The sequence below is a fragment of the Nothoprocta perdicaria genome, unplaced genomic scaffold, assembly GCF_003342845.1.
Source record: "Nothoprocta perdicaria isolate Ctin4 unplaced genomic scaffold, notPer1 scaffold_0, whole genome shotgun sequence".
In the NCBI taxonomy this organism is placed as follows: Eukaryota; Metazoa; Chordata; class Aves; order Tinamiformes; family Tinamidae; genus Nothoprocta; species Nothoprocta perdicaria.
Window position 1 is genome coordinate 14,259,358 of NW_020454092.1, and position 14,753 is coordinate 14,274,110.

At 63.2% G+C, this 14,753-nt stretch overlaps 1 protein-coding gene across 2 annotated transcripts in view; it reads right to left on the reverse strand.

Moving 5' to 3' along the window:
* The window catches only part of LOC112942696 (phosphatidylinositol 3-kinase regulatory subunit gamma), a 58,784-nt gene that overhangs the window by 42,411 nt on the left and 1,620 nt on the right, over nt 1–14,753 (reverse strand). For both annotated transcript variants that reach the window (XM_026033687.1, XM_026033695.1), the window contains exons 2-6: nt 13,485–13,580; nt 13,235–13,312; nt 8,541–8,672; nt 6,066–6,258; nt 5,645–5,721 (exon numbers count right to left, since the gene is read on the reverse strand). In XM_026033687.1, the coding sequence (XP_025889472.1) occupies nt 5,645–5,721; nt 6,066–6,258; nt 8,541–8,672; nt 13,235–13,312; nt 13,485–13,580 (576 nt within the window). The remainder of the gene's footprint in view (nt 1–5,644; nt 5,722–6,065; nt 6,259–8,540; nt 8,673–13,234; nt 13,313–13,484; nt 13,581–14,753) is intronic.

Below are 14,753 nucleotides of genomic sequence, written 5' to 3' on the forward strand. Positions count from 1 at the left end.
ATATCCCAGCCCCTTCCATGAGACTCCAAGCACTGCGGATATCCCAACCTGTTCCATGAGACCCCAGGCACTGCAGATATCCCAACCCATTCCATGAGACCCCAAGCACTGCGGATATCCCAGCCCCTTCAGCATCTTCCCTCCAGCCAAGGGCCGAGAGATGGAGAAATCTGCTGGCCAAGGCCTGGGCATGGCCGTGAGCTTCCAGAGACCTGGTGTGACTCTGGGTTTGGAGCTGGAACACCCTGAAGCGGCTGCATCCCATCGTGACAGGGACGGCAAAAGCGCCGCTGGAGCGGGATACAAATGCCGCATGGGAAGGGCGGGATGGGTCCAAGCGGGGCTTTCTCCAGTTGGTCTCGGTTCACATTTTTCACCGACCACTTTGGCACAGAAGCAGCGCAGGGGATGTGCCAGCGGGAACCCTTGCCCATACGGACAGGAATCCAGAAACAAGTGGGTGGATGGAAGGAAATGGAAAGAGGGCGGCACAAATTCACCTTGGAGTACACTGGAGAGCCAAGACAAGCTCTCCTAGGAGCAGGGCCAGGGACAAGGACCTATTCCCAGGCAAGTTGGGGGAACCATCCCCTACCCTGCTCCTACAGCCAGAGCCCTAGACTGTCAACCTCATCACACCTGTGCCTGGGGCCCTGGTTGTTTCAAGCATCAGGTGGACGGGGAGCAAGAAGAGGCCTGCAGTCAAATAGAAACAGGTACCACAGAAAGCGCAGCCCAAATCCTTTGTGCTGGGGATGGAGAGGCCGCCCTGTGAACCCTGCACATCCAGGCACCAGTTAAGGTGCTGGTTTCCCCTCCTTGGCACCTTGTCTGGGGCCACTGCTCCAGGCCTGCCTGTCCCAGAGGACAAAGCCCTCCGTTTGCATGGATATCCGGGCTCTCTGGATGCTGAGGAGCAGCTCCGGGTCATCCCTGAGGTGCTGTGTGTCCGTGGGAGAGAGGAACTCAGACACACAGCCATGAGCACCATGGTCGGCAAGGGGACACGGAGCCAGGATGGGGACCCAGCTGGTCTGGAGACGCAGAGCCAGGATGGGGACGCATGGAGGGCCCAGGGCCAGGCGCCCCGGCAGCCCCTGATGCAGAGACACCGTGAGCTGCAGGCTGGATTGGGTCCCCGTGGCGGGACGGCATTGGGAGACTTCAACGGCGGGTCAGGCTGGGCGGACACCGCGGCCTAAGCCCAGGGATGGAGCCCATGGCCAGCGGCTCCCGCGGCCCCGCCGGCCTGGCCGGCTCTTCCCGCCATTCCTGGGGGAGGGATACGGAGGCACCAGCCTGTACCAACAACCCATCCGGTGTCCGACCCATCCGAGGGTCAGGCAGCTCCGTCCTGGTCTGGGCGCCTGTTTCAACTCACTCGGATGCCTGGATTTCAAGCTGGGCAGTGTGGATTGGGGGATCCTGCTTTTGTCTTTGGCCCAAATGCCGACGCATCCCAAAAAATCAGACACGCTGGAAAAACCGAGAAGGCAAAGAAGACGGGAGAGGCGCGGGCGCTGCGTGCTGCCCCGCACGGCGGCCCCTGCGCGGGGCGATAACCCCGCACGGGTCATTGTTCCGCAGCTCACAATGATCCGCCCCTTATCAGCCCCGGCCACGCGGGCCCGGCAGGAAAAGGGCTTGAATCCGAACGGAGCGGAAACGGCTTCCGTCGGGAGCCGTGCCCCCAGCGCGGGGCGACGGTGCTGCCGGGCTTGGATCGCGCTGTGCTCAGCGTGGCGCTGCCCAGAACAGCCCGTGCGGAGCGGGGTGGGATACAGGGAGCCTCAGCAGGATACAGGGAGCCACAGTGGGATACAGGGAGCCACAGCACAGCGGAGGAACCCGGGGCAGCCCGCGGTGACGGCAGTGGGGAAACTGAGGCAGGACGCGAGCGTGAGATGGGAATGGAGCTGCAGAGCATCCTCCATCCATCCCTGCCCGGGCTTCTCCCGGCCTCTCCCGTGGGCTGCTGCAGAGGAAGAGGATGGGCGGGTGGAAGGGCTGTCCCAGCTTCCCAGAGCGGGCGGGAGGCCGCCCCGGGCCCCGTTTCCCGGAGCTCCCTGCGGGCAGCGGGCGCCCCGGCTGGGCTCGCTGCGGCGCCCGGCCCCTCCTGCTCCATGATTAATTGAGCACGGGGCTAAAATTAGCAGCGCCGGGGGGTCCCCGCCGGCATCCGGCTCCTGCCCGCGGCAGCCTGCGAGCAGGAGGCGAGCGGCGCCTTCCCGGGCGCCCCAACCTCCCTGGGATCCCGGCCGGAGCCATCCCGGCGGAGTGGCTGCCCGTGGAGACCCAGCAGCCAAAGTCACATCCCCGTCCCCTGCAGATATTCCCAGCCCGTCCCTGTGGCTGGCGGGAATTCCTCCTCATCCCTCCCCGCTGCCCAGGGATTTCCAGCATTCCCGTGCCGGGAACGCTGCGCTTGGCTGCACAGGGGCATGGAGCAGCTGGAGCCTCCGCTCGGATGGCAGCCCTGGATGTTCCCGCCGTGCCTCTCCCTGCGCCGCGGGCACTCGGTATTTTTAGCTGCTCTCCCCATCTCGTGTCGCTAGGCGCTCGCCTGCTGTTTTTTCCTCTCTTTTTCTTTTTGTTTCTTTTTCCCTGTCATTAATTTGTTTGCTCTGGACTATTTTCAGATTAGGGCCCTGCGCTGCCCTTCACCCCACACTTTGGGGTAGTTTTTGCCCCCACTGGCTATTTTTAACCCTGTCCCCACCCCACACGCTGCTCCCAGACAGGGAATTGGGTATGGGATGAGCTGCGGGATACAGAATGGAGGATGGAAGGAAAACCTGCCTTAGCAAAGCGCTCTCATGGATGGGGACAGATTTGGCAGGACTTGCTGGGGAAACTGCCTTTTGCAGAGGGTTTTTGCCCTGTTTTATCCAAGCTGCCGCCTGACTATGTCCGGCCTCATCCACAGGTGGGACCCCATTGCACAGAGGGGAAACCGAGGCACGCAGCGACTGCCAGGGATCCTCAGCCGAGCTGGTGGGATATGCAACGAGACGGGTGGGATAGAGTATGAGACTGGTGGGATATGCAAGCAAAGTGGGGGGACGGGGCACTGAGGACCACACGGATGCCCAGCGCGTCTCCCGGGATCTGCACGGATCCCGGCGGGGGAGGCGTTTCGGGCACTGCTCGGCGCGAGCTCCGCTGCCCTCGTGGGCGCAGGCTCCGTCTGGTCCGTGCCCAGGGCGGGATGAAAGGGGGATTTCCCGTGGATTCCAAGGGGAGCAGGCAGGAGACGGGCAGAGATAATTAAAAACTTCAAAGCCATGCGATGCAATTTGGTGGAGGGCAGCTGCTCTCCACGACGGCGACGCTGCCCATCAGAGATGCCCGTGCGGCTGCTGGGAGAGGGAGATTTCCATCGGGATCTGCACGGGCAGCATCCCGGACCCACCATGTGTGCACGTGCCCCTCGCTGCCCCCGCGCAATGGGATGATCGGGGAGCACCGGAGCAGGGAAGCGCAGGCACCGCAGAGGTGGGCTCAGCCACACTAGCAGCCATCAGAGAACCCCCATCCCCCTGCCCTTCCACGGGGGCGCACGCTCGCATCCTGGGACGCATCCGGAAAGGCCTCTGTGCTTATTTGTAGCTGCTGCTGCTCTCCCCTTGCCCGGCGCGGTGACAAGGCGGCGGTGCGATGGTCACGGGCAGGGAAGGGGACAGCGACGCAGGACACCGAGTGTCCCCGCGCGGTGATGTCCCCGTGCCCCGCAGCACCTGCCCACGCACCGGCGGCCCTGGTGCTCCCAAGGATGGAGAGGCAGATCTCCCTTCATTATTCCCCCCACAAGAAGCTGAAATCCTCTCTATTTTCCCCCCAAATCCGACATATTCCTGCTCCCCAGCTCTCTGCCTTCTTTTCCTGCCTCCCACTCCCGTTTTTAATTGTTTTTTTCCCTCGGGGACGGGGTTTGCACTGGTCTTTGCTGCGCTGTGAGCAAAGGCATCCCGCTGTCCGCGGGCTCGCGGCTTGCCGGAGAGATAATAAAGCAAAGGGGAGTAAATTGAAGTGCCTATAAATAGCGCCAGGAGAGGAAAAGGAGATGAAGTCATCTGCCCTCAGCTGAGCTGCTATTTACATCACGGCTTCCTGCCGCTTCCCAGCGCTCCTGCACCCGAGCTGCGGCATTGGATCCTCCCGGCACCAGGTCCTGAGCTTGCCCGGGAGCTCCCGGCTCCTGGAAGGGCTCCTTGCTGATGGAGACTCGCAGGGGGAAGCAGCAAGAGTTGCTCCGGATGCGGCCGCCTGGCCCTGGCCTTTGCCTCCCGCAGCTCCTTCCCTCGGCAGAAGGTGCAGACCCAGCTCAGCCGCCAGAGCAGCCACCAGCGAATCCACACCCGGCACCCCCAACTGCGATCCAAGCTCCAACACTGCTTTTCATCCTTTATACTCGTTTTTTTTATGCACCAAAGCCTCAAACACCAGCCCCGAGAGGGCTGACACCCCGTGTGTGCCAAGCCCCCGGGCGCCCGTTCGCGCGGGGTGCATTTGTGCCCGAGTCCGGATGAGGTCACACCGCGGTTTCCTCCGGGTCAGCTCCTGATCCTATTCCCGGTTTGCTGGCACACCCCGCTGTGTCATTGTGGGTATTTATAGCTATTTTACATGTATAATTGCACGGCCGCAGCCCCACACGCGCTCGGAAACGTGAAGGGCGCCGCGCGGCGGGGCGGGCGGCACCAAGGGGAGCGCGCGGCCCCCGCGCCGGCTGCTAATAATAATTCCTGGCCCTTTATATAGCATCTTTCGTCCACAGCTCTCAAAAGCGCTTTGCAGGCATTTAATTAAGCTTCCCAACATCCTAATGTGATGACAGACCAGTAATAATATCCTCCCTTTCAGAGGCAAACAGAGGGGAGGCTGCAGGACTCGGGACAAGTCGCACGGAGAGCCTGGGAGTCCCAGCTCCAGATCCCTAGGGCCACCTTCCCAAGGGGTTTGTGGTTCGGGATGAGGACCCCGGAGTCCTGACCCACGTTCCCGCTTGGTTTGCGGGAATGCGGGGATGGCACCGGGGCTCCAGCTGCACAACATGCGCACGAGCGGCACGGGAGGCAGATCCATGCCGACAAACCCATGGGCGAGCGTCCAAGGGGGAGCAGGGGACGAGATGACAGGTCTGAAAGGGCTGATTTACGAGCAATATTAAGAGCTGTAATCCTGCAGGGCTGGCCACCCCACCGCCGTGCAGCACGATGACAGGGACCCAGATGTATTACAAGGAGGGAATGCGCGGAGACAGGATCCACCAGGGCCAATGCTGATGCTCCGAGCGGAAAGCTGGGAGCTGCTCCGCAGGGCTCGGATCGGGAGGACACGCGATCCCACAGCAGTCACGAGAAGCCCGAGGACGAGGGCTGCTCACCACGGTCCTCAAGGGCTGTGGTCGGGCCCAGGCACCCGCTTTTCCCCAGCACATCCCTGCCCTGCCTGGACGCGCCGCCTGCATCCCAGCCTCGGGAGCATCCCGGGCCCCTCCTGCAAGCCAGTGCAGGGATGAACGGGTGCTGGAGGCCAACACCGCTTTGGATAGAAGAACAAGACGTAACTAGAGTCCTAGTGGGGAGCCCCACGTCCCCACGGCCCCGCGCGGCTCCTCCCCGACACCCCCGACGTCTCTTACCGGGGGCCTCGGCCGCGCCGCCCGCCACGATGAGGGACTCGACCACCTTGGCACGGAGCTCCGGGCTGCCCTCGGCGCTGCGGGGAGGAGGAGGAGGAGCAGGAGGAAGAGAGGGCGGCCGTGAGCACTGGGGCATCCCGAAATGTGCCCTCGGTGGGACCCCGGCACCTGCCTTATCCCGGGACATCCTTCTGTGGGATGTCGGAGGGCTGCAGCGCACGTGTGAAAATCCCCAGGGGAATAAACCCTGCAGCGCCAGGGTTTTATGGAGATGCAAGGCAGGAGCTGGCGGGGGGAACACAACTAAAACAGCCCATGAGGGTGACCCCGACTCGCACCCCAGGGACAAACCCGCGCGGGAGCAGCACCCTGGGACTGGGGCTGTGTCCGCCCCGCCGCCGGGACCCCGCGCGCCCCTCACCTGCCGGGAGCGGGCCGGAGGAGCAGGTCTCCGAAGAGCTCTCCCAGGCGGCGCGCGGAGGGGCGGCCGGCCCGGCTCGCGCGGCCCAGGTGCCCGGCGAGCGCCCGCAGCAGCAGCGCGTGTGGTGGCGGCAGCGCCGGCGCGGCCAGCACGGCGCCCGCCCGCTGCCCGCACTCCTCCAGGCCCGGGCTCTCTGCGCACAGCAGGGGAGAAAGAAGCACATGTGCCATGAGCTCCGTGGGGTCTCTGCTCCCTGGTGCACCCCCCGTGCCCATTCCCCTCACACTGGCATCCTCCAGGTCGCAGGGCCGATGTGCACCCAGTATCCCGGAGGTGGTGGGAGGTTGGGGAGCCCTGCAAGCGAGCTGGGGGCACCGTGGACGGCTCTGAACGGGATGTGACCCCAGCGCTGTTTGCACCTGCACCAATTCCCAGACCTGGGGAATTGTTTCTGGCAGTTTCCAGCCCTTTGGGTTGCCCTAAGGAGAAATCCTGGCCTGTGCTACAGGAAGCATGGCCAAGCTCGAGCACGGGGTTTGGAAAACCTCCTGTTTCTCCGGCTTGGCTCGTGCCAGCCAGCCGCTTTTCCAGGGTTCCCCCCACGGCTTGGGGCTGAGGCTCTCCGAGGGCTGCGCGATGGAGAGCAGCTTGGTTTGGGTGCCCCAAAACCGGGATCCCTTGCAGGGCAGCGCAGGGCGAAGGGGAAGTGCAGACATCCCAGCTGGAGCTGCCCGGAGCGCCACAGCCATGGAGCTGCTGCAGGCACCAGCTCCGTGCTCCCGGGACTGCGCAGTTTTCCACTGGGAGCAGCTCCAAATCCACCCGGATAAGGGTTTGGAAGGAGTCATAGATGAGACCCTCGTGTGGTGGGTCCCTCCAGCCTCAGCCTTGGCACAGGAGGCTCCCTGCAGGGCGGACTGCCAAAACCCAGAACCGTCTCCTCAAAGAGCTGCTTTTTTTCTTTCCTGAGCCCCAGAGAAATCCCCGCCGGTTTTCGCCTCAGTTCCTGGCTCCATCCTCCGCCTCCCCCTCCTCCTCCTCTGTGTTGTGCAAGGAGCAGAGCTCGCTCCTGCGCAGGAATCCAAGGAACTCGGGGCTGCAGGGGAAAGGCGCTTCCCTTTGAAGTAGCTTAACGAGGCAACACGGCTAATTGCTTTCTAATTGAGTTTTTATCCTTGGAAGGGAGGCAGCCTTTGATTTCTCCTCTCCAATGGGCATGGGGGGAGACAGTGTCTCCAGTGTCTCCATGCCACCGGCCTCATGGGCTCCAGCGGGAGCGGGAAAAGGGGGCAGCTCCCGCGCTGCGGGAAGCGGCAGGGGGGCTCTCCAGAACCTCCATCCACAGCCCTGGTCCCAGCCAAGCTGGAAAAATGCCCTTTCCCAGCTGCTTACCAGCCTGTCACTTCAGTGCAAAAAATCAGAGCTGAAACCTTCACAACTTCACATATTTGCACAGAGGCCGAAAAGCTTGCAGAGACCTGCAGGCACTTCCAAAATCCTGAGCGAAAAAAGCGAGGAATTCTTCCATGCCCATATAAAGCCAAGTCTTGACGAGATTACAGTAAAAAATTCCCAGGCAGCAGAGCCAAAATATTGTAATAATGCTTTTTTCCTGGGCCAGCATCTCGGAGACTTGGCAGCCAGCTGCACTTCTGGCAGGGCTGGACACACCGGCACTGCTCACCGTCCGGATGGAGCAGGGCCATGGATGCATAGCGGGATTTGGAGGATGCACAGTGGGATTGCAGGCTGCACAGTGGATTTGGGGGGTGCACAGTGGGATTTGGAGGATGCACAGTGGGATTGGAGGGTGCACAGTATGATCCAGCCTTGTCTCGGTGGTTCCTTCCTTAGGGTTTTCCTTAGGGAGCCCTGGTAGCCTGGGAGGGGGTCTGTGGGGCAAAGCGCAACCCAAGCGCCAGGCTCCAGTGTCCCCAGTGTCCCACAGTGTCACGCCTGGGCGGGAGGGCACCCCGTGCTGCAAGGTGGGATCCCTGGGAGCGGGATGGGATCCCGGCGCCTGCTCCGCTTGCAGCCTGTGGCGGCTGGAGCACGGCGGGTTGCGAAACGCCCGTGTCCTTACGCGACTCGGCACACGGGAGAGCAGTGTCCCGGAGCTGTGGGCGCACGTCCGGGCCATCCCCGCGGCTCCCAGTGTAGAGGTTCTGGGGCTGGATATGGTCCCTGGAGCGACACGTCTGGGCTGAGCCCTGCACGCGCCGGCAGGACGGTGCTGATCCCATGGGGGACCCCGCGGCAGCCTAGCGGGGTAGCGCCTGCTCCGGGCTCCCATCCCACTCCCAGCTCCCATCCCAACACTCCCGGGTCTGTACAACCCTTTGGAGAGGCCTCGTGCCCTTTGCTCATATCATCTTAGCCACAGTGATTCCTGGCAACACTGGGAGCAACCACTTCCCACCCGACGGATGGAAAGATGGAGTGCAACGAGCGGCCGGGAACGCCGGCGCCGCTCACCTTGGGCCAGGAGGAAGAGGTCGGCGTGCAGGGCCGGCGGGATGACGGGCGCCGGCAGCTCCCGCAGGTACCACGTCAGGGCCTGCGCCAGGCTCCGGCCGTCGTAGCGCTCCAGGTCCACGGCCGCGGCGTCTGCGAGGAGAGCGGGACAGCCCGTGAATCCCCCCGGCAGCACCCAGCGGATGAGCCGGACAGCCCGTGAATCCCCCCGGCAGCACCCAGCGGATGAGCAGGACAGCCCGTGAATCCCCCCGGCAGCACCCAGCGGATGAGCGGGACAGCCCGTGAATCCCCCCGGCAGCACCCAGCGGATGAGCGGGACAGCCCGTGAATCCCCCCGGCAGCACCCAGCGGATGAGCGGGACAGCCCGTGAATCCCCCCGGCAGCACCCAGTGATGTTCCCGCCCCAGCGTCAGAGAGCTCTGGCTTTCCAGCAGAGCCGGCAGCGCCGGGGGCCCTTTCCAGCCCCTCCGGACACGGAGCCAGACTCCAAACCCACCCCAGGAGGGGCTGCTTTTAAAAACACCCTGATCAAAACTCGTGCTTTGTCCCAAAGGAGTAGCCCACCTGCCTGCTTAGGAATAAAACCTGGAGACCAGTAAAGACGATGCAACACTGAACGATGCAACTTCAAATGATTCAAAGGACAACGCACCAAAGGATGCAAATCAAAGGAGGAAGCACCAAAAGATGCTCCCTGGGCTGCCCCCACCAGGCATCGTCCCCAGTGCTCCCCAGTGCTGCGAGTGCAGCCCGACCGGCATCGCTTGTGCCAACCAGGATGCAGCTGCGGTGAAGGAGGCTCCCGGGACACCCAACACCACGTCTGGGAGAAATCCCACGGGAAGGGCTGAGCTCATGCAGATGTGAGCCCGGGATGGGGTCAGCATTCCGATGGAGGTGCTAAAGAAGCCCGCGCGGGGCCACGACTTCAGTGCATCCCATGGGAAGAGCCAATCTCAGAGCCGTCACCTCGTGCGTTTTCCTTGCAGGGCCGGGATGCGGCTGCCTGTGGGGCCCTGGCCCCTGTGCAGAGCCCTCCTGCTCCGCGCCGGCCCCAGGGCCCACGTTTCGAAACCCTCCTCCTGGGAGAAGCCTCAGGGAAAGAGAAGGGGACGGTGGAAATTCCCAGATATTTGGGGCTGGCCAAGAGGTTTGGTTTGTAGAAACTGAACTCTTGGGAATATTGGGGGGTAAGGGGAGAAACGCAAATTTTGCACTTTCTTAAAGGAGGCGTTTCAAGACCCGACTGGTTGATTTGCTGTGATCTCAGAGTTTGATGCAGCCAGAATATTCTTGCTCTTTCCTTCCCCTAATTCCTATTTTTCCCCAAAAAATTCAGCTCCAATCAGCAGCATATCAGGAGACGCCCCCTTTCCCAAAAACTGGTGTTTTTCAACAGAAAAACACTCAAGCCTTTAACCATCCTGACTGGCCATCTGTGGCCTCGCTGCCTTGCAGGGACCGGGAACCCCGGGGACAGTGTCAGGAGCCAAAAATAACCAAGAAAATCTCCTTCCTAACGAGAAGCCAGGGTGGTGGGATGGGGAAAGGGCAGGAGCCCCTGGCCCCATGGGCAGGTGGGGGGTCCTGATACTGCCAGCATGTGTGAAAGGAAAGGAAAAGTGGAAAAGCAGGATAGAAATCAGAGAGCTCCCTTATTTACAGGCTGCTGCCCTCTTCCCGTCCCGTGCCTGGTGCTTGGCCGTGGGAGCGGCAAGGAAAGATCCAGCAACCCGGGGCGAATCCCTGAGCCCTGCAGCAGCCGCGCCCTGCGCTCCGCAGGGCCCTCTCCTCGGGAAGCGGCCGGCTGCATTTCCACGAGCTTTGGGCTCCCATTCCCGCAGGCTGCTCCCTGCCCGGGCTCTGGCATTGGGTTTTGGAGCGGATAGGAGGGATTTTGCCGGTGCTGGCGGCCGTCCCCTTGGCAGCGGCCGGCGCGCAGAGGGGACGTGGTGGTGTCAGACGGTGCAGGGCTGCGAGCGGGATCGTCGCCCCGGCCTGGCCTCGCTCCAGCCGGGAGCGACGTTTGCCTCCTGCCATGGAGACCGTGTTTTTCTTCTCCGTTTCCTGCCCTGGCACTGCTGCCCCGGGTTGCATTAAAGAGGCTGCCACTGGGCAGCTGCGTTTGAACAAAGAGCTCTCTTTGGAGAGGGGAAGTGCCAGGCGGGCACACACGTGTGCATGCACACACGAGTGCAAGCTGCACGCACACACGTGCAAACACGCGTGCACACACGTGCAAACTGCATGTGCACGTGCCCGGGCAGCCTAGTCCTGCCCGCTGCAGAGATTCCGACTGGGAGCTGCTGCGGTGCTGGCACAGATTGGGAGAAGCAGCCGCAATCTGTTCCCGAAGCCAGGGAGGCTCCGCACACGGGCTGCAGCCCGAGGCGATTAGCCCCGGGAGCCGGTGCTGCCTAACGAGCTCATTTGCATGGAGCAGGCGCCTCCAGCTGCCCTTGGTGCTGCCAAGCCACCGGAGAGGAGCTGGATGGACACAAGGAACAGTAGGAGAAGCAGGGGCCCGGAGGCCGCCGCTTGCCTCCTTCCTGCAGCCCAGCAAGGGTTAATGGCAGAGGCTTCCCAGGCAATTACATCCCGGCTGGAGCCTGCGGATCTGCTCACTCCATATCCGAGGGGGATGATAAGCAGCTCTAAGAAGTTAATGATGCTGCAGGATGAGTCATTGCTCTCCCGCCGCTCTCCAGATGTTGCAGCCTGGTCCTGCAGGTCCCCGTCCCCTGCTGAGCCCTGGATAAATGAGAGGGACTTCCCATCCGGGCACCCTCAAAGGGGGTGCTGGGGGCACCCGGAGAGGTGCCGTACAGGATGGAAAGTGGGAATAAGTTCGGGGAAAGGAAAGGGAAAATGCGCCAGGAGCCTCCCAAGCCCCTTGGCAGCGGGATGCAGGAGCTGATGCAGCACATCCCGACGGGAAGGTGGAGGGACAGGACCAGTCTGTGCCCCATCCCTCATGGGGTGTCTGGAAAAAATGCAAACGTGGAAAATTGCAAACGCAAAATGTGGATCCTTTGGAGTCTCCAGCCCTGGAGATGCCCAAGTGACTCATGGGCAGGCCCATCCTGAAGGCATCTGAGCTGCAGGGGGAACGTGCCGGGCTCCAAGGACCCGGCTCCCGCAGGATCTCTCCCGGAGCGAGCGGAGCTGGGAGGCGCGGGGCTGAGTCAGGCCTGGCAGGAAATGCCGGGACCTCTCCGGCCACTGCGGCTCCAGCTGCGGCTCCTGCAGGAGGAAGCCGCCCCGCGGCGCTCGCCACAGCGCCCGGCCTGGCTGTGCGCCCGGGGAGCGCCGGGACCAGGGAATATTTCCCTGGCTTTGACTCGGTGTCTTTGCGACGCACCCGGGCCAGCCCCTGTGCTGGGGCTCAGTGTCACCAGCAGCAGCCCCTGCCGCCCTGCGGACCCCTGCAAGCCGGTGAATGCCCAGATCCCACCGAGGCTCCATTTGGCATCGCCGGCGCGAGGACGCGGGGATGCGATTCCTATAGGCTGCTTGCAAGGGCTCCCTGCCCAGCACCTGCCCATGGAGTGGGGGAATTGGAGTGGGGGAATCGGTGCTCGGAGCGACGCTCCCTCCCGGCCCTGTCTGCCTAGCAGCAGCTCCCGGGCGCCGGAGCCGCTGCCGGAGCGGCCGGGCCAGCGCAGCCTCTAATCCGCGCCGAGCCCTGACCTAATTCCCGGGCACGTGAGCGTGTCTCCAGGCAGAGCGCGCGGCCGCAGATCAAAGCTGGAGGATGGCAACGCAGCCCGGCACGCCCGGAGACAGCGGCTCCAATCCGCGGAGCGGCGCGGGAGCCCCTCTGCCAGCAGCCGGGGTGCGGGGATTCTCCGCTGTCTGATAAGGGTTGAGCACACACACAGGGATCTCTCCTCCTGCATAGCTACAAGACCTCTCTGTCGAATGGGATTGCGTTTGGGCATTGCAATTGTGTGAGCGTTTGTTTTTTCCCCTTCGGAAACCAGACTGAATCAGCAGGAGTGAGGGGAGCCACCTCTTTACCTTCATGCAGGTGCATTTTCCCCTGGAGAAACCTCCTCCCTCCCCATGGAAATTCAAGACAACCGAGCACTTTTTTAGCACAGAAAATACCCTGTTCTCTTTGACACGTTAAGTCTGGGGTCAGGAAACCAACACCTGAACCTTTTCAGCCCCTACTCCCTTTTCCGCGCGCTCTCTAGCAGTTTTCCTGCCACGACTGCCAAATACCAGCATAATTAGGGCATTCATAGGGAAGCCGAAACCCCTGGTGGGAACCGAGAGCTCTTCCCAACACCCGCGTCTCTCCGCGGCTGAGACCTGGCTCTGGTTCCAGCCAGCCCCGCACCGCGGTGGAGGGAGCAGCACTGGGCTGAGCCCGGGCAAACTCATGACAAGGCGCGGGCTCCTCTATGCGCTGCCGTTGCCCGCCTGCCCTCGCCGCAGCCCTGGCCCCGGCGGGATGCGGCGCGGGGAAGCGATGAGCTCATGCTGCTGGATATAGCTCTGCCAGCAGCTCCCTGCCGCCCGCCCGCGATGGGACCGTGTCCAGCGGGGGAAATGCCCCCCAAATCAGAGCATCTCGCAGGCGGCAGCGCGTCCCGCTCTGCGCCACGGCTGGGTTTGGGCCCGCGGACGAGTTTGCACCAAGGTGGCAGCTCCCGCTGTGCCGGGGCACGAGGGGGACACTCACCCGTCAGAAGAGCCTGCTGCAGCTCTGGGTCGCCCAGGGAGCCGGGAGCCGATCCATAGGGATCCTCGCCATCCTGTCCTGCAGAATGGCCAGAGGGAAGGTCAGTGCCAGGGCCAGGTGCTGCAGGGAGCACCGCGGCTCCTGGCCCCTCCATGCACCGGGATGATGCTCCACGGGCGCCCGGTGCAGCCCTGGCCCCGCGACCGTCGTTCCTCCTGCCCACATGTCCCACCTGGAAAGCTGCCGGTACCTTTTCTTTCCAGCGCCTCGATGAGCCTTGCTATGGTGGGCAGCGCCTGCTCGGGGAAGCCGGGGAGCTCAGCAGCCTCGGCCTGCCCGGGGAGCCCTGTGTGGAGAGAGGGAAGGTGGGAGCGCTGGGACGCCCCGGCCGGCCGGGCTCCCGTGGGGATCGGGGGCACGTTCCTTGGGCGCCCGGGCACGGGACGGAGCTGCCGCTCTGGCGCAGCAGCAGCCCATGCCTTGGGTCACGGACATCCAACACTGGAATGTCCATGGAGGGAAGAGCAGCCCCCTGGCCAGGTGCCCATGGGCTCCCCGCAGGGCACCCACCTGCTCCTCTCCCTGGCCAAATGCTGTCCCCAGGGCAGAGCATCCTCGCTGGCGCCCTGGGTCCCCACGGGATGCCATCCTGCAAGGCCCTGGGCACATCCCACGGAGCCCTCCGGACCCAGGGACAGGGGGACCAGGGACAATCAGAGGGACGCGGGACCCGGGGCAGGTAAGGGCCACCCTGCATCCGGCAGCCCCACGGTGCAGAGGATGCCGAGGCCTGTCCGAGCTGTGACAGTGATGGCCAGGGGCGCACACACTCCACCTGCCTGTGCCAACCTGGCCAAAAAACGTGCCCCGTTTTGGCCAAGGTCCTGGCTCCATGGCCAGCTCCAGACAGGGAGCATTTCCTGATGGCAGCATCATAACTGCTCCTGCGCTGAGGTTCCAGAGAGGTCCCCAAACATTCCCACTCACTGTCAGACCAGGATGGGGTTGGGAATGCCAGAGCTGACCCCTTGGACCTGGCAGGGATGGGGCAGCTCAGCACCCTTCTCCTTGCTTCACTGAGGGCAGCCACCCGGCCCGGTGGGTTGGACCTTGGTGTGGCCCACCAAGGGCATCCGGAAAGGCTGGAGCAGCAGGAGCTCCTTCGCCTGCTCGGCACGGAGGGCGGCTCCACTCTCATGGAAATGCATTAGGAGGAATGTGAGCAAATTCACATCCACTGTGATTCTGTGAAATGGAATAAAGATCCCGCATGCCCGTGTCTGCCGAGCTGCAGCCTGGCCAACATGCTCATTAGGGCTTCTCCACTCCAGTGGGAAATGAAGGAAGCTGCACGTCCCTGGGGGAGACAGGTCTGGGTGCAAAAAATCCCCGTGCTGCAGCACCACGTCCCGGGGCTCGGCCGGGCAGGGGCAGCGCGCGGCTGCCGCGGCGAAACGCGCTCGAGCCGGCCAAAGCAAACATCCCCCAGCACCTCCTTCTGCAAATGGAAATGTTAAGA